The sequence below is a fragment of the Gadus macrocephalus genome, chromosome 2 (genome assembly GCF_031168955.1).
Source record: "Gadus macrocephalus chromosome 2, ASM3116895v1".
NCBI lineage: Eukaryota > Metazoa > Chordata > Actinopteri > Gadiformes > Gadidae > Gadus > Gadus macrocephalus.
The window spans coordinates 16,075,146-16,098,467 of record NC_082383.1 but is presented as its reverse complement, the minus strand read 5'-3'; the positions used below and the strand labels follow the sequence as shown (position 1 = coordinate 16,098,467).

Below are 23,322 nucleotides of genomic sequence, written 5' to 3'. Positions count from 1 at the left end.
CGTAAGCAGCCTGCGCACGTCGGCTGCCCTAATAGTGTGTGGGCTCTGCATCTCCTCCTCCTTCTACAGAGGGAGGAGGCGTCACCTCGTGATGTCATTCCATGGACTAGTTCGGTGGGTGTGTGTGCTGAGAGCTCCGTGCGCCCCGCAGCTCGGTAGGACCAACCACGACCCCTGGCGGTGAGGAAGAGAACCGTCTCCTAGTGGTGAGGCGGAGGACCTAGCGGTGAGGCGCAGGAAAGACAATTTTGGTTGATTACATATAGAGACAACTTGGACCATGGTCAATTGTTAAAGAATCGATTAAATAAATGTATATATTTTAGAGCTGTCAAGCGATTAAAATATTTAAATCGTGATTAATCGCATTAATGTCATAGTTAACTCGCGATTAATCGCAAATTATTTTTCTATGCTAAATATCCCTTGATTTTTTTGTCCCATAATTCTTCTCATTTTAATTCTCTTATCAACATGGTGAAGTGCATTGGCTTGTCTTGTGTAAATGATTTTTTATTGATAACAACATTGGCATATACTGATCAAAACAGGACGATAAAATAAAATATTTGCGTTAATCGCGCGTTAATTTTTTTAACGCCGTTAAAATTGGTTTGCGTTAACGCCGTTAATAACGCGTTTAACTGACAGCTCTAATATATTTACAAACGCTGTTTTGTTATAATTGTGTGTCACCTTGACTACAGCGCATGCTCTGATAATCCCTTATCAATAGGATCATTATACTGCTGAAAAGTACACTCAGTTCAACCTGCATTTCAGGCAGCGGACAGAAGCAGAGAACCAGGAAAGGTTCAGGAATGGTTTAGGGGCCACGATCGGTTCAGGGGCCAGGAACGGTTCAGGTTCCCATGAACGGTTCAGGGGCCCAGGAACGGTTCAGGGCCCCAGGCCAGGACTTCATCAAAATGTAAGGCTGAGACACAAACAACATGACGGCGGTTCACAAACTGTCAGGTTGACCCCTGAACAACTCAAGAGTAGAATATTGAATAATTAAGTTATTTTACAGGGAAGAGAAGACAAAATCAGACCGCATAAGATTATGTGAAATGCTGTATCTTGCTATATGTATCTATAATATATGATATATAATGTTATACCACTAAATATGATATAGCACCAGTGTCGTGGAATCTATTAACGACTTATCTAATTCACTTCAACTAACTAAAAACATGAGGAATCGGGGAGTCCGGATCAAGTATTGACAGAGACTTTATTGCTACCCGTGAGCAGGCAACGATAAAGCCGAGTGAGGTTTGCAAAGACAATCCAGAATGATTCTCGTCCTTCTCCTTATATACCCAATCCTTACATATTATGAGGTCAGACTTGCATAAAATGCTGATTTGCATAGCACATTTTCCATCTCACAGCTTTGCCCTTGACCACTCATTAACCACAAATGTTGATCTACATAGCATATTTTTCCAGGTCACAGCTTTACCCTCGAACATACATCAACCATTATGCATAAGGAACGATGGTGTGTATGTGAGCTTTACCCTTGAGAAAACACACAAGATAGGAACAGAGTGTACTTGCTCCCTGGCGCCATGTCAAACCTAACTTATAGGGGAGAGGTGATCAGCTACCTTCCACCACTAAAGTTTCTGTTTTATAGGCCTAATATTAATCATAGTTTACCATAAAATGTAGGGTTATTTTCTTCCATACTGTCATATATTTGGGTTAATGTCATATATTTACATTACAATGTTCACATTGGTGCACCAACAGATAAAATAATAAGGGATTCTCTCCAGTAAACACGAGTCGTGACTCCGTTTCCATGAGATAAGAGTTTTAATACATTGTTAAAAATAAGACTATGACGCGGTTTAACCCTTTAACACCACACTCGTGTTGAAATGGAGTCCCTACACAAAACGTGTTCTTTGTGCTGTACAGAAACACACATCAAGCACACGACGCACACACCGCACGTCTGATGCACTACAGGGCGAGTGTGTCAGCGCCCACCTACACAAACCGCGCCGCAGCGCCCCCCAGGAGAGCGGCGGTACTGCACCACTCTGCGTCGCCCTCCGGGAGAGCAGCGGTACTGCTCCACAGCGCCCCCCAGGAGAAGGGCGGTATTGCGGCACTCCGCAGCGCCCCCCAGGAGAGCGGCGGTAAATGCAGGTGAGAGTAAGCGATGGTCTCTTAAAAAACATGCATAGCTTTATACAATGAATGTTTCGTTAGAAAAAGAAATCGTCCAAATAAACGTTTCGTATGAATTTATGGTTTGCTTAAAATTCGTTTTTAACCATTATTTACAATCATGTAAACCTTTTTGGAACAAACCATAACCAACTTTTAGAGTCTCAATGTAGAAAGTTACATTCTGAACCAGCAACAGGCTCAATAAACAAACCAAAAATACCAAAAATAAATACTGGAATGGAAACATGATATTTGTGTCATTAAAATTGGAATGAAATGGCAAACAAAACGGCGAACTCAAAGTAGGTGGTCCTGCTAAAGTAACTACAGACACTGTTGAAATACTGAGGACATTAAAGCCCCCCAGACAGGACAGACGCATTAAATGGCAAACGGGAGAAAAAGGCAATCAAAGAATAGAAGCAGGATTCAGTAAAAGGAGAGACTCTTTCTCCAACATTAACATTGAAACTATTTAAAAGTGCCAGACACAAAAAATGTAAATAAAGTTCCCTGCTAATCTTCCATGTTGATGACAAAAATAAGCATCCTTCAAATCGTCATAAACAAGATTTAGAAAATGTAAAGCCAAAAGGATCTTCTACTGACAATTCCTCCTTCTCCTTTTGTCCAGTGGGCGGATGACTCTTAAACAAATCTGAGGTCTGTTTCCTCACACAGTATTCCTCAGTATCACTCGTTAGTACAGGTTTCTAATAGCACAGGACTCTGAGCCTCAGGCCACTACAGCTACAGTTAAAGTGCAGACGGTGAGCAGAACGGAAGACTGACTGGGGGGGAGGGAGGAGGAGGGGAGAGGAGGAGGGAGGGGAGGAGAGGAGGAGAGGGAGGGAGGGGTGGGAGTGAGGGGAGTGAGGGTCAGAACGAGCAGGGGGGTTGGACGGAGATGGGTTTCAGAAGGTTCCTCATGCATTCCAGCGGTTCGACAAACAGACTAATCAGGACGTTCCTTTAATCCGCTTCCTTTTTTGGATCATGCCAGATCATTCTGGAGCAACCCGATCCTCAACCCCAGGATTTAGATTAGTTTAGGCATGGAGTTTCATGGCAACATAAAAGGAAAGAAGGTAGCTCGTTCATGCACACATAGACACCTTTAAAAAGACATTCAAACACTAACTGTAGGACACACACACTTCCCTAATGCATAAAAATAATCCATGATGAGGAAACATTTCAGAAGAAAGAGAAAACCTGAATCTTCATTTGATCTCTTTGTCAGACGACTGGCTGCTGTAGCATACGACAGTAAACAAGAAGCTTAAAACATGATCCCCCTTGACGGATCCCCTGGACGGATCCCCCCCGACGTCAGACTGGGGTCCTGACACAACACCACCCGTAGAAAGCACGTTTGTATAAAAGTACTGGTCTACTCTGGGATAACCATGGAACAGAATGAGCAGATGAGGAGGGTCTGACGCAGTGACGACCCTCAGTCCCGGACCCTCAGTCCCGGCCGGCCGCGACCTGCCACACGATGAGGTGGCTCCGCTCTGTCTTGGGGGCGCTGGCCGTCTGTCCGTCCGCTGGTTCAAGCAGGCCGTCCAGCTCGCTGCCCTCGTCCCCTGAGGAGCAGAATTGGCCTCAGACAGGCTCTAGTACAGGGGTCACCAACACAATGCCCGCGGGCACCACGGCGCCCGCAAGGACCACATGAGGCGCCCGCAGGCCTGTTCTAAAAATAGCACTACTCATTCTTGAACAACTCTTTCCCACCTTTTTTAAGTCATTGTTGATAATTATTGTGAGAAATCATTAACATGACTTCATTAATCAACATGTCTTCACATAGATGAGTATCATTGATAGTAATATATAACTAAAGGCAAACTGAGCAAATTTGTTATTTCAGAAGAGTGTATAGAACTGGGTGCCCTTAGTATGACTCAGTACCCATGAAGTAGCTCTCAGGTTCAAAAAGGTTGGTGACCCCTGCTCTAGTGGAACCTAGAACTGGCCTCAGACAAGCTCTGGTGGAACCTAGAACCGGCCTCAGACAGGCTCTAGTGCAGGCATCTCCAAACGGCGGACCGCGGTTCGGGTCTGGACCAAGTGACGTTCCTATCCGGACCCATGACCAATTTAAAATAATACGATTTTTATGATTTCACTATACAAAGCATGATTACGTTAGTAAAATAATTTCTCACTGAAATACAAATTGAAAGGCAGAATAGTCTGTAGTGCAGCATAAAAACAGCAAAAAGCAATGATCTTCACAGAGCGAAGATCATGCACTCACTGAACTCCCCCCCTCCCTCCGTCTGTCACGGCAAGTGCGTGATAGCGTCACTCAGAAAAATAGCCAATCAAATTTTTTGTTTACCGGAAGAGCGATTTGGAATGAGAAAATGGCTTGCTCAAAATAAGGAAAGTTGACCCCGAAAACAGACATTTTAAAGATGAATGGACTGACCAATACTTGTTCATTCTCCCGCAAGGCGGTACAAAACCTTTGTTGTGTCTTTCATGTGTTGAAACCGTGGCGCTGATAAAAAGGGGGAATATTAAGCGGCGTTACGAATCCAAACACAGATCCTTCGAGGAAAAGTATCCCCAGAAGTCAGAAGTAAGAGCGTGGAAAATATCCGAGCTGAGAGCTCAGTATGAGAGGTCTACGCGTGTCTTCACACACTCATTTACAGGCCAGCAACGTGCAAATGAATGCTCACTTAAGATTGGATGGATTTTGGGGCAACATAAAAAAAACCTCAGTGACACGACTGTTGTGAATGAGTGCTTGAACGCCGCTGTCGAGACGTTACTTGAAGGTAAACAAAGGGATGAATTGTGTGAAAAAATAAAGCAAATCCCAATGTGAGGTGCAACGACAACCAGAAAATCTGAAATGTCATCAGATGACGCAGTGTCACAGCTTCATACGGCTGTTCAGAGTGCCCCATCCATAGCCATTGATGAGTCTTCAGATGTAACGGATAATGCCCAGCTTTTGGTTTATGTGCGATTGTTTCATCAAGACAAGAAAGAGATCTGTGAGGACCTGTTGGGTCTAACACCACTTGAGACACTGTTTTGCTTACTTGAAATGAAGGCCTAGTGCTCTTTTTGTGTTTATTTGAAATGTAGGTCTGGTGTACCTGTTTTGCTTACTTGAAATGTAGGCCTAATGCACTTTGTGTATATTTGTAGTGTAGGCCTAGTGTTCCTGTTCTGCTTAGTTCACATGAAGGCCTTATGCACTTTTAATGTTTACTTGAATTGCAGGCCTAATGTACCTGTTTTGTTTACTTGAAATGTTAATATGCGTTACTTTGTCTTACAAGTTTTTCATGGTTAAAAGTAAGCTATTTGGAAATTGAAAATAAATACATCTGAAATTATATGGTAATATGCCGTGTTGATTGTATTTGACAAAAGAAGGCTATTAGGACGTGGTAGGTTCGGACCTTTCTTGGAAGGAATTTTTAGTAACTGGACCTTGTTCAATTTTAATTGAAGACCCCTGCTCTAGTGGAATCTAGAACCAGCCTCAGATGGACTCTAGTGGAACCTAGAACCGGCCTCAGACGAGCTCTAGTGGAACCTAGAACCAAGAGCCTCAGCTAACCACTGTAGCTTCTCTCATAGAGCTGACTAACTAGTCACTCAGTGGGTAACTCCTTGCTATGAGGAACTCGTTTTAATTAGTTACCCTTTTCTTAAATAGCTAATGACATTTAAACGTCATGGGGCAAGAGTTGAGAAGGCAAAGAGAGAGAGAGTACTAGTACTGAACTAAACAAACTAAAGGAGGTCCCTTGCCTCTCTGATCTTCTTCCTATGGTTCTCTGCCATTGGTTGTTGCATGTATGTGATTGACAGGCAAGATGTATTAACTGAACCAATCAGGAAAGAGATGCCCTGATGTGCCAGAAACAAGCCAGGAGTGGAGTGTTTCAAAGAGGGAGGAGCCTCTACTCAGAACATTCTTACAGCTTAATTCGCTCTCTCATAACTGATGGACTGCGATGGCATTTTAACTAATTATACTCTAATGAAAGCTCTTAAATCGTACCTACAGCTCCTTAACTCGCTTCTCTGTCCAGCATGTTGACTAATGGAGAGTCAACCAGGTAACTAGTGTAGTTGGGGCTGTTGACTAATGAATAGTTAACTAGGTAACTAGTGTTAGTTAGGTCTGTGGACTAATGAAGAGTGAACCACGTAACTAGTGTAAGTTAGGGCTGATGACTAATGCAGAGTTAACCAGGTAACTAGTGCTAGTTGGGGCTGTTGACTTACTGTGCGTTCACACCAAACGTGACATTTGTCGCCCGTTCGCGTTGTTGCCGAAGTTTTGTTGCGCCACAAATCATATTTGCAAGTTTTGTCAGGTGAATTTGTCGCGCCACAACTTTTGGCCGCCAACGGTGCTTCATGCCAATTCATTCTCAACCACGGCCGAGAAAACCACCATTGCATGTCTTTACCTTCTGTGGAAGAGGGAGAGACGTCGGAGAACCCGACGCAGTCTATTCATAATATTGTAATGACCACGGAAGAGGCAGTGATTGAAGTATTGATTAGACAGAGATTTATTAGATAGGCCTACCTAATAAACCGTTGGAACACACAAGACCGGAAACCATAGCAACGCTGGTAAACAAACCGCGAAAAGCCCAATCCCTATGAGAGCCCCCCGCGCTACGGCCATCCGGAGGCAGACAGAGCTTTTGGCCGTGATATTATCTATTAAATTATATTATATTATATACTATTGTATATAGAGCTCCGGGAGTCGCAAACGGCAACAATCACTTTCTCCTCCATGCTGCAGTTCACCCCAGACTGCACTGCACTGAGTTTGCCGGTTGAAAGCTGAAAGCTGTTGAAGCTGAAGGCTGTTACGTAGCAGCCAATCATGGAGTAATTCGCCCGATACGAGTCTCCACGTTCACTTTGTATGGGATCTTGTCACCCCGTCGCGTTTGGTGTGAACGCACAGTAATGAAGAATGAACCAGGTAACTAGTGTTAGTACAGGCTGTTGACTAATGAAGAGTTAACCAGATAACTAGGGGTAGGGCTCACCCATCCTGAAGTCGATGTAGCCCTCCCCCCCGCTCATCACCAGGAAGCTTCGCGGCTCGGGGGCATCTGACGACTCGGAGGGGGGGTCGTCAGAGCCCGAGTCGGCCCCGCCCTGAGGGGGCACGGCCTGGCCTGGGGGGGCACAGCGGGTTAGAGAGCACACACACACACACACATACACCTGGAGACAGAAAACACACACACACACACACACACACATACATCTGGAGACAGAACACACACACACATCTGGAGACAGAACACACACACACACACACACACACACACCTGGAGACAGATCCCCCACAGAACACACAGACGTAGACCACCGGAACAGATGAAGACATGAATCGGTACCGGGCACGGAGACGAAGAACTTGACAGCGTCGCGGTGTCCGTGGAAACAGAGCTGGGCGTGGGCCATGGAGCAGTACGGGACGGCCGGCCCGCCCTCCCCCCCCTCATCCCCCAGCATGCGCACCGCCCCCCCGGGCCGATGGGCCCCCCCAGGCCGCTGGGCCCCCAGGCCCGCTGTCTGACCGGCTGAACACAGAAACACATGAGGTCATGGCATGGAGGGTGATGGCTGGGAGTTAGCATATAAAGGACATGTCTGATGGCTGCATTTAAAGTGAGTGTATGATGTTTGGATGTACAGGAAGTGAGGGTTGTGTGTGTGTGTGTGTGTGTCTGTGTCTGTGTGTGTGTGCCTGTGTGTCTGTGTGTGTGTGTGTGTGCCTGTGCATGCGTGAGTGTGTGCCTGCGTGTGTGTGTGTGCCTGTGTGTGTGTATTACCCTCCGACAGGGGGATGGAGACGATGACCCCGTTCCCAGTGCCGACCCACAGCCGGCCGCAGGAGACCATGAGGGCCGTGATCCTCACGAAGGAGAAGCCCAGCTTACCGGTCCCTACACACACACACACACACACAGGTACGCAAACACACGCACATGCACGAGCACGCACGCACACACACACACACACACACACACACACACACACACAAGTTTAGACCCCAAAGAAGAGAGAATCCAAGACAATATCCACCTACACCTGATACTGGAACAGAAGACTGTCTGATATTACATTTATATCTTAGGTTTAGGATTGTTCACTGAGCTGGATTTCATTGATCAGAGTGTGAGTATTGACCCTGGGCTTTTGTTACCCAGCATCTTGCTGACGTAGGGCTCTATGTCCACGTCCTGGAGGTGCTGGTGGGTCAGGGCGTGGAAGAGCCGCAGGGTGGAGTCCAGGCGGATGGAGACCCAGACCCCGTCGCCCAGCCAGGCCAGCTGCCGCACCTGGCTCTCCTTACGGGGGTGGGCGTCCAGAACCTTCTGCTCCCGGAGAGACACACACATACACCACCGCACGATGGCTCATCACCCTCACACTGACTCACCACTGCACGACGGCTCATCACCCTCACACTGACTCACCACCGCATATTCACCCTCACACTGACTCACCACCGCATATTCACCCTCACACTGACTCACCACCGCATATTCACCCTCACACTGACTCACCACCGCATATTCACCCTCACACTGACTCACGCCGAACAACGGCGTGACCTGGAGTCCCAGGTCATGTGACCTGGTGTCCCGGGTCATGTGACCTGGGGTCCCCCGGGTCATGTGACCTCGTGTCTCCCGGGTCATGTGACCTGGGGTCCCAGGTCATGTGACTTGGGGTCCTGTGACCTGCGGTCCCGGGTAATGTGACTGGGGGCCCGGGTCATGGGACCTGGGGTCTCGGGTCATGTGACTGGGGGCCCAGGTCATATTACTTGGGGCCCGGGTCATGTGACTGAGGGTCCGGGTCATGTGACCTAGTGTCCCCCGGGTCATTTGACTGGGGGCTGGGTCATGGGACTGGGGGCCCGGGTCATGTGACTGTGGGCCCGGGTCATGTGACTGGGAGCCTTGGTCATGGGACCTGGGGTCCCCCGGGTGATGTGACTGGGGTCCCCGGGTCATGTGACGGGGGGCCTGGGTCATGTGATCTGGGGGCCTACCTCTATCTTCATGGCGTTGGGCTGGATGACGTAGATCTTGTTGCGGTAGCCGCACCACACCTTGTCCTGCACCACGGCCATGCAGCGGATGGAGTGGTGCGGCCGGCCCAGGTCCAGCAGGTGGTAATTGGTCAAGTCCCACTGCCCGTCTGGGGAGGAGAGACAGGGGTGAGGAACGGGGGGGGCTAGGGTCCCACTGCCCGTCTGGGGGGAGACACAGGGGTGAGGAACGGGGGGGGCTAGGGTCCCACTGCCCGTCTTGGGGGCGGAGACACAGGGGTGAGGAATGAGGGGGGCTAGGTTACCCCTGCCCATCTGGGGGGGAGACACAGGGGTGAGGACTAGAGGCAGTAGCACTCCCCAGCCCCTCTGGGATCCAACAGAGCAGGCTAGCAGCTAACAGGCTAACAGGGTGCCAGACTAACAGGCTAGCAGGCTAACAGGCTAGCAAGCTAACAGGCTAGCAGGCTAATAGGCAAGCAGGCTAACAGGCTAGTAGCTAACACTCACCAGCCCCCCTGTGGAAGATGGCCAGCGTCCCATCAGCCAGCGCCACCAGCACCCTGCCTCTCACATGGCTGGAACAGAAAGACACCCTCACTCTGCTGGTCACCTCATGGTAACATGTGTCTGTGTGTCTGTCTTTTCATGTATTCATGTGTTCATGTGTCCGGGTGTCAGGGTGTCTGTGTATTCATGTTTCCGTGTGACAGTGTATTCATGTGTTCATGTATCCATGTGTCCGTGTGTCTGTGTATTCATTTGTCCGTGTATTTATGTATTCATTTGTCCGTGTGTCCGTGTATTCATGTGTTCATGTATTCCTGTGTCCGTGTATTCTTGTGTTCATGTGTCAGGGTGAGGGTCTTACACGATGTTGAGGATGGAGTCCTTCAGCTTGATGGCGTGGAGACACTTCCTCCAGCGAGCCACTGCCGAGTGGACGTAGAGGCTGGAGGAGAGGACACACCAGGTCAACTCAGGTCTAACCCTAACCCTTAGGGTTAGAAATGGGACTAACCCCCCTAGATGCCCCTCTAGTGGCCCTCTAGTGCCCTCCCAGTGGCCCCTAGTGGCGCCCTACGGGCCCCCTAGTGGCCTCACCATCCGTTCTGGGCCCCCAGCCACATGGTGGGCAGGGAACTGCTCATTCGCAGCACCTCTCCCTCTGATTGGTCCTCAGACTGGGGCGTGGCTCCGTCCGGCTCCCTGGAGATCAACACACACACACATACACACACATGGTTAGAGCATAACACACGCCCGGCTAAACACACAAACACGCAACCTTACACACACACACACACACACCAAGCCATCATCACACACACACCCAGCCCAACACACACACCCAGCCAAACACACACACCCAGCCAAACACACACAACCAGCCAAACACCAGCCTCCCCCGTAATACCTGTCAAGAATCACATTGGACTTAATTCTCCACGTGCACTTTATTATCTAGGATGTATCTCATCACCCATTGCATTGATTGTCCTGTTATGTCTTGTTAGCACTGTCCTGTCCTGTTGCAATATATTTGTTGAAACACACACACTGGACCGCTGAGACAAATCCCTCCTATGTTAGCATAAATGGCATTAAATGCTTCTGATTCCTACACGCACACACATCTAGCCCTACACAGACACCCAGCCAAACACACACACCCAGCAAAACATACACACACAGCCCCACTCACACCCAGCCAAACACGCACACATCCAGCCCTACACACACACACACAGCCCAACACACACACACACAAAGCCCCACACACAACCAGCCCTACACACACACACAGCCCCACACACACCCAGCCCTACACACACACAGCCCAACACACACACAGCCCTACACACCACACACACCCAACACTACACACACACACACACACACACACACACACACACACACACACACACACAGCCCCACACACACCCAGCCCTACACTCACACACACAGACACACAGCCCCACACACACCCAGCCCTACACACAAACACACTCACAGCCAAACACAAACACCCAGCCCAACACACACACCCAGCAACCCCCCCCCCCCCCCCCGCACCTCTCAGTGCGGGCCCTGGGGCCCTCTGCGGGCCCCACTCCCAGCGGGTCGGTGAACACGTGCTCAGTGTAGGTCTGGCTCTGGGCGGGCCCCGGGGCCCCCTCCTCCTGGCCCTCTTCCTCGCCCGCGTTGGCCTCGGTGGCCTCGGTGGCCTCCTCCGCCGTGGGGACCCCCCCGTCCTCCTGGGGGGCTTCGTCCTCCGCGGGGGGCCCCTCCTCCAGGGGGCTGCCCTCCCTGGACAGCGGCACTGTTGGGGGGAGACAGTTCAGGGGCCGGCCTACAGGAGGCCCGTAGAGTCAACACACCCGCCTCCACCCCGGAGGCCCAGACCGACCCAAAGACCCCCAAAGACCCCCTAGATAAACACAAGGACCCGGGGCCTACCTGTGTCTGGGGGGTGCTCCCCAGTGGAGACGCGGGCGCTGGCGGTCTGGGGCACGGCGGTGGTGCCCTCGGGGGCCGGGGGCCCGTCGCTGCCCGCTGAGCCCACGCTGCCCGCCAGAGAGGCCTGGTCCCCCCCCCCCTCGGGGTCCAGGGAGGGCTCCTGGCCCGCAGAGAAGTCCGTCTCCAGAACGCCTAGGGGTCAGAGGTCAAGGTCAGAACGCATGGGGGTCAGAGGTCAAGGTCAGACTCCAGCCAGGGACACCACAACACCTGTTGAAGAGGAACAGAGGAACGGTTCAGAAGAACGGTTCACCGCAACACCACAGTGAAGAGGAACAGTTCAGAAGAATGGTTCACCACAACACCACGGTGAAGAGCAATGGCTCAGTTGAACGGTTCAGGTGAACGGTTCACTCCATCTGCCAACCCATCTATGGGTGCCTGCCTTCTATAGAGAGTATAAAGAGACAATAAAGCTGCTTTCACACCGCCGCGCAGCAACTCGCCGCCCCCATTCATTTCAATGAGGGAAGGGCGGCAGAGGGGAGGCGGTTACAAAAGCGTCTGTAAACCAGGAAGCGGTTGCCGTCCACGTGAACGCGCACATATTTTGCCCTACCGCTCAGCTTTCCCCGTGTTGAAACTTTTGGCAGCAGCAGCAGCAACAGCCGCTTTAGAAAACACCTGGCCGTTCACACCGCCGCGCTGAACCCTCTGGGAGCGGGGAGGTTATAAGGGCGGTTGCCGCACACGGTGTGCAAGGCTGCAGTATATTAATGTGCTCTTCATATTCAGATGAGGGTGCTGACCGGGCACGCTGGCGATGCAGAGCACGTGGGTATTGCAGGCGTAGAAGCTGTCCAGCTGCTCCGAGGGCAGCGAGGCGTCCAGCACCAGCACCTTGGTGGAGGAGTGGGTGCTGATACACAACCACACCCTGCTGCTCCTTACCCCCACCTCCTCCTGGGGCTCCCCCCCCTCCTGCTCCTACAGCCGGGAGAGAGAGGAGGTTAGAGAGGAGCAGAGAGAGTAGGAGAGTGAGGAGGAGGGAGAGGAGAGGGAGGAGAGAGAGGAGAATAGAGTGGAGCAGGAGGGGAGGAGAGTGAGGAGGAGGGAGAGGAGAGGGAGGAGAGAGAGGAGGTTGAAGAGGAGGAGAGAGAGGAGGAGAGAGGAGAGGCGGAGAGAGAGGAGGAGAGGAGGGGAGAGAGAGGAGATTTGAGGAGGATGGAAGGACCATGGACAGGGAGTGAGGCCAAACCATGACATCTCTTCCAGCTTTCAGTCCTCTCTCATCATTACTTCAACAGACGCAGACGCGAGCACACACACACACGCACACACACACACAGACACACGCACACCTTGTCGTGCTCCAGCTGGTCCAGGCTGCTCTGGGAGCCGGTCGGCCCCTCCACCAGGGGGGGGGTCGGGCCCCCCGACAGGTTGACCCCCGCGGCGCACCACAGCTGGGGACAAAGCGGCAGAGCGTAAGACTCCCACTCACCCACTCAACGAGTCATCCACTCACCCAGTCTGGACCTTCACTCACCCAGTCACCCACTCACCCAGACTGGACCTTCACTCACCCAGTCACCCACTCTGGACCTTCACTCACCAAGTCACCCAGTCTGGTCCTTCACTCAGCCAGTCACCCAGTCTGTTCCTTCACTCACCCAGTCACCCAGTCTGCTTCATCACTCAGCCAGTCACCCAGTCTGGTCCTTCACTCACCCAGTCACCTATTCACCCAGTGTGGTTCCTCCCCCTCTCTGCTCTTCTCTAACGATGAGGGCGTGTGAAGACCTTTAAGAACGTAACTGATCACGGCTATGGGAATATACCCGACTGGAGGGGTACTGCCATGCTCAACGGATGGCGGCGCCACTGCTCCACCCAGGGTTTAGGAGGTGCTTCCCCCAAGGTTAACCCACACTGAACTGAGCCGCCTCTTGACTAGCTCAACTAGACACAGAGAGATCTGTTCCCCTCACTGAATCATCCCCAATGGTTCTATAACTGCCTTCTGCAGTTATACTTAACTTACTGATGAGCCTCATCAATATACAAGGCTCTGGATGAGAATGTAAAGAGTGCGTACCTTCATAGAAGCATCCTTCTGATCCAGAGGCCTCAGGTAGACGGGCACTGGGAGATTCATCTTGTTCTCCGTCTGACCCCCATCAGACACCTGCTGACACACACACACACACACACACACACACACACACACACACACACACACACACACACACACACACACACACACACACACACACACACACACACACACACACAATGAGGAAACATAGATCACACACGATAAATAAATGTAAAATCATAAGTCCCTCAGTCTGTCTGCTACTCCTCTAGCCCCCATCCGGGGGGTCAGGATCCTCTCCAGGGAGGCTGTTCTCACCCTCTCCCCTCTCCAGGGGTCTCACCCCTCAACTCTCCCCTCCCCAGGGTGTCTCCCCCCCCCCCCCCTCCCCCGGGGTCTGACCTTGGCCTTGCCCGGGAGGCTCCAGCCGTGGGCAGTGACGCGGCCGTCCTCCCCCCTTCTCTCCTCCCGCTGCATGTGGGCCTTGACCTGCCGGTACTGGGCCCTCTTCTGCTCTTTACGGGACGGGGAGCTGCACGGGTCAATCCTGGAGGCAGCACAGTTAAAGCACGCACACACACACACACACACACACACACACACACACACACGCTCACACACACACAGAGACACACATACAGACACACACACACACACACACACATGCACACACACAGAGACACACATACAGACGCACACACACACAAACACTTTATTGTATACACTGCTGTATACAATAATATAGTGTGTTTTAACAGACACTTTAAATCCCTGGACTAAAAGCTAAGGCTAAAGGCTAAAGGCTAAGGCTAAGGTTAAAGGCTAAAGGCTAAGGCTAAAGGCTAAAGGCTTAAGGCTGACTCACTCTTCGTTCAGGAAGTCCAGCGTCTTAGACTTCTCGGTGGGGAACTGGGAGAAGGTGCTGCTCCTCTTCACCAGGCCACCGGGGGCATTGTACTTCATGTTGGGCTGAGGCTCCGCCTTCTTCAGGGCGGAGCCACTGGCGGGGGCGGGGGCGGAGCTGAAGAGCCTGCTGAAGCTGCAGGGGCGGGCAGAATGGGGACGAGAGCCAATAGGAGCACGGGAAGGAGTGGGCGGGACAGAGAGAGGAAACGATTGGTGGGAGGGTTCAACACCAAAGGGCCTCATCCAATGGAGCGACACGACATGCTGGGATCAGGTTTGATTCGACAGAGCCAAACACTACCTAACCAATCAGAGAAAAGACTAAATATTTATCTGTCATATACATGTTTGTCTCAAATTGTAAGATAAATATGAAGTACTTCTCCTCCTGGGGGGTCAAACCACCTCCCCATGGGGGAGGGGGTCAGACCACCTCCCCCTGATGGTTCAGTTAAAGTCTCATTGAGGAGAGCAGGATGAGTCCTGTGGTAACTAAACGGTGAGTTATGTGGTCACTAGCAGTATGAGCTCTTTGGTCACTAGCAGTTTGAGCTCTGTGTTTAGAGACAGGGACAGGAGGGGCCATGTGGTCGCTAGCAGTATGAGCTCTGTGTTTAGAGACAGGGACAGGAGGGGCCATGTGGTCACTAGCAGTATGTGCTCTGTGTTCACTAGCAGTATGAGCTCTGTGTATAGAAACAGAGACAGGAGGGCTGGTCTGAAACAAACACGCTGTCTACCTAACGCTGGCGTTTCAAAGCAACCGTGTGAAAGGAAAACAAAATACAGGAGAGATAAAGGTTGTGACACTCAGGTTTACAGTTGGCAGTTTGAAGCCACCGTTTGACAGCAGAACATCTGGATGTTGTCCCCGTTTCACAGAGGAGGGAGGGGGCAGAGAAGGACTCACAACTGCCAGATGCTGGATTTCTTCTTCTCCGACAGCGCTGGGTTTTCCCTAGAGGCCCTGGGGGAGCAGAGAAACACCACATATATAACTATATCTATATATACATATATAGATACTGTGTAGAGAAGGGGTGTAACGATACATGTATTCGTATTGAACCGAATCGGAACGGACGTCACGGTATGGTGCATGGATTTACACGGAGAATACACGGTATAAAATTAATGAAAACTGGCGTGCAAATTAATTAATGTAATGCCGAACTAATGTTGGATCCACGATCTCCAGGGACAACTGAGACGCCTGAAAGGGTGCTGGCAAGTTCGAGCTACACACGCAGTCCGTTGATTGGATGACAGAATCGTACTTCAGTGAGACAGGGGGATAATAAATAAACACATTATCCGCAAAGTATTTCTGGACAACGGCGAAAGCTTTGTTGATTGAAGAAAATGTTGCACAAAAGTTAGCCGTCCTTCTTGGACGTCCTACATGGTTGATCTTTGCTCATTGTTCGCATTCTTTTTCCTTGGAATTATAAGGAGCAGCCTGACACTATGTCGGGCTGCTATGAGGTCACAATGCTAACGTAGCTGCCGCGGCTATCGCGATCCGGGTAAACCCCCCCGCCCACCATAAGGATACTGTCGGCGGTGGAAACGCGAGCCGTAACTGAGCTGCGCCGAACCGCACATTCACTACTCCACCAAGCCGCAACGAACCGACCCGCACCCTCCGGTGGAAATGCGCAAATTCTGTGTACTTTGCAGTTTCATAAATACTGTAAAGCATGCTGAATTTTCAGTTTTATAACCGATAGTCTTATTTAGTTTAAAAGTTACGGAGGGAGTCTGGAGGTGATGTGTACTTATTGTTTCCTGTTTACATCTTAGATTACACAGTTCAAGCTGTTGCAGCTAGCTCAGGGGAGAGACTGTATGAAACTAGGCGGTACAACCTGAGACAGTAAAAAATAATTGCCTTCTGCATTTTTGTTTTATCTTTTCCCTTCATTGTACCGAACTCGTACCGAACCGTGATGTCTGAACCGAGGTATGAACCGAAACGTGACTTCAGTGTACCGTTACACCCCTACTATATAGACATAGAAAACCCTTATAGTTCTGGATCATACTCAATGTCTCCTTTCTCTGTTGCTAGGTGCATCGCCCGATGTAGGTACGACGTCTGACCTACATCTGACGGATTTACATCTGACTGATTCACATCTGCCTGATTCACATCTGCCTGATTCACATCTGATTGATTCACATCTGCCTGATTCACATCTGCCTGATTCACATCTAACTGATCACATCTGCCTGATTCACATCTGACTGGTTCACATCTGACTGATTCACCTCTGCCTGATTCACATCTAACTGATCACATCTGACTGGTTCACATCTGACTGGTTAATGGGTCTAGCTGTGACCCGCTTTGATCTCTGATCTAGAATCTCATCAAATAAGCACCAGAAGCACCAAATGTGGTAAAACGAGATTTGAAATATTACCAACCCTTTTCTATTGAGTTTTTAAAAAAAAGACTAATTTACACTAATTTACACTATTTTATTTACACTATTCCACCCCCTCCACCTCCACCACCACCACCACCACCACCTCCAGCACCTCCACCCCCACCTCCTAACCTCCTCACCTGATCATCTCGGTCCACCTGACGGCCTCCTGCAGCTCCATCAGTCTCTCCTTGTACTGGTTCCTCTCCATAAGCACGCGGGCCATCTCCACCCGCGTGAAGCGCTTCCTCTGGGCCGTGGGAACATCGCTCTGCGGAGACACACCGGGAGGTCCCTCAAACACCAGACTGAAGGTCCCTCAAACACAAGACTGAAGGTCCCTCAAACACCAGAAAGAAGGTCCCTCAAACACCAGACTGAAGGTCCCTCAAACACCAGACAGAAGGTCCCTCAAACAACAGACAGAAGGGCCCTCACACCAGACTGAAGGTCCTTCAAACACCAGAAAGAAGGTCCCTCAAACACCAGACTGAAGGTCCCTCAAACACCAGACAGAAGGTCCCTCAAACAACAGACAGAAGTGCCCTCACACCAGACTGAAGGTCCCTCAAACACCAGACTGAGGGTCCCTCAAACACCAGACAGAAGGTCCCTCAAACAACAGACAGAAGGGCCCTCACACCAGACTGAAGGTCCCTCACAGCAGACAGAAGGTCCCTCCCAGTAGACTGAAGGGCCCTAACAGCATCACTTGCCATCATGTAAACGAAAAAAAGAAGCAGGATAGATAGAACCGCACCTGAAACTGAAGCTGCTGTGTTAATATATGTGTGTGTGTGTGTGTGTGTGTGTGTGTGTGTGTGTGTGTGTGTGTAAAAACAGTTCCTAATTTTGACACTTGCGTGTGTGTGTGTGTGTGTGTGTAAGTGTGTGTGTCTCTTACGTCTTCCTCTCCATCCTTAGACTTCTGCCTGATCTCCTCCATCTCCAGGCGCACTCTGAAAACAGAAATGACAACGTCCTCTAAAGATAACATAACAGTATATTGTGTATCGTTATTTTCAATCTACTCTAAAGATAACAGTGTACTTCTTATTAAAACACTCTAAAGATAACAGTATACTTCTTAAAACACTCTTTGGAGGCAGTTTTGCGTTTTTAGTGTTTGGCTTATTATCCTTGCTATGAACTGCCAATACAACTACTTGTGTAACCATGGAAACAACTGATAGGTCAGACCTAAAGGCCAGTGTGCGGATGCTGAGCCGGGCGCCAGGAGGCCTTTCTCCTTACGCCCATCATCTCAGCGTGGTGAACCCTGAGGTACCGAAGGTGTTATCTGAACCTTCTTCAGTGTGGAGACACTGAGGTACCAACGGTGTTATCTGATCGTCCCTCAGGGTGGAGCACTGAGGTACCAACAGGGTTAGACGTTTACTTCTTCAGCTCGTCCTCCAGCTCCCGGTTGCGGTCCTCCAGGCGGCTGCGGGCCGTCAGCACGGCCTCTAGCTCCCCCTGCAGGACCTCGCGCTCGCAGCCAAGCTCGTCTACCCGCGCTATCAGGTCGTTCTTCACCACGTTCAGCGCGTTCCTGGGGGGAGGAGTCAATATAATGAAACTAATATTGTTTCTCATGTGGCAGGCTCCTAGTAACCTAGTAACCAGCTCCTAGTAAACTATCAGAAAAAATTAGTCAGGGCCAACCAAAGGTAATTTCATTTTGTGAAATTGCAGGTGATTAATGACATAGGTTATTAATGATTATCCTCGCACACAGGGTTTTCTAACTCTTCAATGCATAGTATAAAAGTGTAAATGTGTTAGAATGTAAGAGTGTACAAGTGTAAAGGTACGGCCACACCAACCGCGTTACTCGCGTTAGGGGCGTCGAAAATCGGCATTTTTGCATAGGGAACCATTGGTATAGGCGCGTAGACGCGTTACACGCTTTGAAGCGTCGCGTTAGGGGCGTTAGACGCGGCAGTTGCACGTAATTACACACGTAATTACGCACGTAAACGCAGTAACGCGCCCAACGCACCAACGCCCGGAGTTCAAAAAATTGAACTTTCAACGCTCCAACGCGTGACGCTCAGCCGCGATAGCCAATCAGCGTGGAGCTTGACCCGACGTCACTGGCAGAGAGTAGTGACGCTTGCACAGAAGCATACGGCCGACATCTTTCTTTATTCTGGGTGGAAATAGAAACATAGTTATGCCATTAAATGCGTTTATGGAAACATTTTTAGTGAGAAATGTGCATTTTACTTTCAGAATGTTCGCTCGGTGAATGTGAAGGATGTTTGGTTTGATAGTTATGACGAAGAGGGAACGCTCCGTTCACTTGCATGGACATGGACTCATCTAGCTGCGTTGGCGCGTTGGAAGCGTTGAACCACCACACACTGATCAAGCGCCAGGTTAGGCGTTATCCAACGCGAGTAACGCGTTTGGTGTGGCCGTAGCGTAAGAGTGTAAGAGTGCATGAGTTTAAGAGTGTAGGAGTGTAAAAGCAGGGATTAAAATTAACGTCGTCCCGGGGACGTATTTAATTGTCATCGGGAGGATTTTTATTCTCTCTCAGGTCGACCTCGGGACGAAGAGAATTTTGTGGGCACTGACTTTATTTTTCTGTTTAAGTTTTCAACACTTTCTGCAAACCAGAACGTGTTTGCGGTTGGTGGAAAAATACTTTTTTAATGGAAAAAGGACTGAGCTTCGTTCAATTGTCTGGCGCTCTCGCGCTCGCGTTTGTGTTGTTCAGTGAGACAGAGGGGTTAACCCCCCATTCGTCATGGCGCGGGCTTTCTTGGTTCACTGGAGAAGGCGGGGCTGCGTACGGACCTCTAGACCTCTTTAGAATAATTTTCAAAGTGGACCGGCCCGGAGACCTCCCGATCTTCCCGATCTCCAGCCTCTGCTGCAGAGCGAATTAAAATCGCCGGCAGAACGGCCTGGGCTTCCGGCGGCTAAGTATAATCTCATGAGTATAATTGTCCGCTGTCAAGGAAAACAATGGATTTTTTCGCCTCTAATGGCGTCTTTTGTATCACTCTGCATGTACCGGTAACTTGTCAACCCCAGCGTCTTCGGTTGCTAAGTGACGTTATCGTCTTCGGCTGACTATTTCTCTGCTGATAAACACTACGAATGCTGGTATTGGTATCAAATAATTAAAAGACACACCATGTGAAGTAATTTTTTCGTTTTGGCAAGTAGCCGTGTAATAAGCGGGATAATGTTGAGAACATCGCCGGTCATGATCGAAAATAAGTTAAAGTAAGCCTATTTTCCCGATAATGACCGGCGTTCTATACATTATCCCTTACATATCCCACTGCTTCGGGTTTGCCTTTGTAGGCGCATTGAGAGGAGGAGCGGGCGAATCCGCTGTCAGTGCGTGTGCATGTATGATACGCAGGTTTATCCAATAAGTGGTAGTGTACCCGCGCACCATTGGCATGTATGCGCGCTTGTCTCTGTGTGCGCGCTTGTCGGTGTGCGTGTGTGAACGAGAATGACAGGGAGAAATAGTACTACGCGGAGATGAATGAACGGAACGATATATATATTTCAAAATCAATTTGTGCCGCTCTGTGTTGATTCTGTGGCACATTGTTCTATGTATTGGAAACACTGTCTCCCGAATGTTTTTATGAATGAAGACACCCGCATGCAAGAATGAGTTCACGTCTGAGTGTAGGCTACAAGCGCGATTAAATATTTACAAGTGCAAAAACGCAACATATTATTTATTTTGCTGCCCACTTGTTTTTTATCCAGACAAAAGCCTCGTAAGGACAGTTCCTCTATTCTCTCTCGTAGATCGCACCATCTTTCAACGTCTTTGTTTAATGCGACTGCATCACCTTCTCTTACATGATCAGCAGCTCGCGGATTTCTTTCTTTTAAATTAGAACTGCTCATTATGATATGCTGCGTAGTCTCTTTGGAGACAGCGCAACACCTCTACCCAAGCCTACCCAAGGTGTTGCAGAGCCGTCGCATTTACATCAGAATGAAACCTAATAAACCACCAATGTGTGGTCCGGGAGGCTAAATTGGGGTTCTAGCTCAAGCAGGCAATTTACGTCGGGCAGTGTAAAAGCGCGGACCGTGCCGCGAAAAAGGCGTGAATATGGCATATTAGGCAGTCTCGAGCGGCAAGCAGTGCGAGAGCCTAAACTGTGGTCATGTAGACCACAGTTCTGCGACTGAGGGTGTTGCTTGTCATCTGGAAATAAATATATTATTTCATCAACATAATGTATTGCGTTTTTATTATATTATCAGTAAGTAACAACTCAAAATGTAAACAAGATTTATGGGAAAAATTTGGGGCGATTCGGGACCATTCCGGGATGGTGGTGAAAATAAATTAATTTTAGTCCCTGGTAAAAGTGTAAAAGTGTGACAATATACAAGTGTAACAGTGTACAAGTGTAACAGTGTAACAGTGTAGCAGTGTACAAGTGTAACAGTGTCATAGTGTAACAGTGTAACAGTGTAACAGTGTAACAGTGTAAGATTGTAACAGTTTCAGCATAAGGTCCATACTGGAGGGCTTACTTGGTTTCCAGAAGCTGTGTGTTCTCCAGGATGAGGTTCTCCACCTCGCGTCCCATACCTGCCACACAGACACAACACCTGAGAACCGGCTGGAGGACATGAGCTCCATGTGATGATGGGTTGTTAAGACACACAGAAGGACCCTAGAGGACAGGACCCCACGCTTTAAGGGCCCCCGTTTCACTGACAGCTGTGATCCTCAATTAGCCATTTTAATCTGCCATTTACAACATCACAGGTTGGCGTGGATGGACCTGCCTATCAGCTGGTACCGTCCACTGGGTGGACACGCCCACCTGTCCATTGATTAACACCTGCTGAGAAAAACCAGGGCCCTTTAAACACAGCTACAGGCTACATGACAGATTACATGACACATGAAAGATCACATGACACGGATCACATGACACGGATCACATGACACAGATCACAGGACACGGATCACAGGGCATGGATCACATGACACGGATCACAGGGCACGGATCACATGACACGGGGAGGAGGATGGAGACATCGGTAAGATCTTACCAAGCAAACTAAGGTCTGAGCAAACCATGCAATCCAAGTCAAGCAGAAAGAGAGACGGGAGAAACAGAGAGATGGAGAGTATGAGACAGATGTGATATGATGGGAGGAGCCATACATGTTAAATGATCAGATATTCAACTCTAGAGAGTAGGAGCGATGGAGATATAGAGGACAGGTTCTCAGAGGTTAATCTAACTCTTCACGTTTGAACATTGGAATTAAAAAATCGTAAATAACCCCCTGGGGCTAGGCCAACAGCAGTCAGCAACGCTACTGAGCATTAAGCTAGCTAACCGTGGTACTGCGGAATACTACGTAGAAGCAGAATAATCAGTTGGATGTTAAATGCGGAGAGATGAGACATTTCGGAGAAGAAATATGTACAATACACATAAATACATGAGGAATGGTTTGAGGTTGTACACACCGGAATACTCCACTGGGATTATGGGAAGGGCCGGAGGATGAGGGACAGGAGAGAGTGGGGTTAACATGAGGACAAAGTTTACATCACAGACACAATCTGAAGCTTCAGCTGGGAACTGAAGCGCGTTTGGACGTGGATGCTGTCAGATGCTCCAAAACGTCTTCTCTGAAAGGTTGTGTCGCTACATGATTGTCATTCAATTGAATTAAATATGTGTTTGAATACAGATTTACTGAAGATTTTTTTTAACTGAAGAATGTAAGATGGCAAAATATGACAGAATGAATTGAGAAAACGTTAATATTACGATAACACATACACATATATACATATATATATATATATATATTAGGCTGTAACGATACGCGTATCAAACCGAAAATCGCGATACTCAAAGTCACGAACCTGTCTCGCGGTGTGAGAAGGCAGAAGCGCGATATGCCCTTTCTAACTCTTCGGTCAAATTGTCAGATTGAAATTTGCTAATAATTTGTCTAAATAATAGTCTGCTGACAGCGCCCCCTCCTATCGATGCCGTAAATATGTGACTAGATGCCCTCTCTGTGATCACAGCTCTCCGTGGCTACGGAGGATTGCATTTCTCCACAGCCGTCGAAGTCCTCATATGCGATATGAACGACATTTATCCAGAGTGGGCCAAGCGCGAAAA

The 23,322-nt window shown here is 49.4% G+C and overlaps 1 protein-coding gene and 1 long non-coding RNA gene across 7 annotated transcripts in view; one reads left to right on the top strand and one right to left on the bottom strand.

Moving 5' to 3' along the window:
- Positions 1-1,811: 1,811 nt before the first annotated feature.
- LOC132472770 (C-Jun-amino-terminal kinase-interacting protein 4-like) overlaps positions 1,812-23,322 on the bottom strand; it is a 42,401-nt gene continuing 20,890 nt past the window's right edge. Inside the window, exons 10-31 of one of the 6 annotated variants that reach the window (XM_060072535.1) lie at positions 22,653-22,664; positions 21,698-21,755; positions 18,567-18,719; positions 18,072-18,126; positions 17,308-17,438; positions 15,646-15,702; positions 14,695-14,868; positions 14,232-14,376; positions 13,830-13,919; positions 13,093-13,197; positions 12,541-12,718; positions 11,732-11,923; positions 11,348-11,594; positions 10,376-10,480; positions 10,143-10,223; positions 9,782-9,849; positions 9,272-9,420; positions 8,417-8,588; positions 8,043-8,156; positions 7,536-7,790; positions 7,248-7,379; positions 1,812-3,782 (exon numbers count right to left, since the gene is read on the bottom strand). In XM_060072535.1, coding sequence (XP_059928518.1) covers positions 3,664-3,782; positions 7,248-7,379; positions 7,536-7,790; positions 8,043-8,156; positions 8,417-8,588; positions 9,272-9,420; positions 9,782-9,849; positions 10,143-10,223; positions 10,376-10,480; positions 11,348-11,594; positions 11,732-11,923; positions 12,541-12,718; positions 13,093-13,197; positions 13,830-13,919; positions 14,232-14,376; positions 14,695-14,868; positions 15,646-15,702; positions 17,308-17,438; positions 18,072-18,126; positions 18,567-18,719; positions 21,698-21,755; positions 22,653-22,664 — 2,792 coding nt within the window. In that variant the 3' untranslated portion in view covers positions 1,812-3,663. Of the gene's footprint in view, positions 3,783-7,247; positions 7,380-7,535; positions 7,791-8,042; positions 8,157-8,416; positions 8,589-9,271; positions 9,530-9,781; positions 9,850-10,142; positions 10,224-10,375; positions 10,481-11,347; positions 11,595-11,731; positions 11,924-12,540; positions 12,719-13,092; positions 13,198-13,829; positions 13,920-14,231; positions 14,377-14,694; positions 14,869-15,645; positions 15,703-17,307; positions 17,439-18,071; positions 18,127-18,566; positions 18,720-21,697; positions 21,756-22,225; positions 22,241-22,652; positions 22,665-23,322 lie in introns of those variants that run through there. The other 5 variants (XM_060072568.1, XM_060072552.1, XM_060072543.1 and 2 more) reach the window with 5 other exon arrangements.
- Positions 3,748-5,577, top strand: LOC132473258 (uncharacterized). The gene is made up of 2 exons (XR_009529298.1): positions 3,748-4,505; positions 4,593-5,577. It is a non-coding gene; the product is annotated as an uncharacterized LOC132473258 (long non-coding RNA).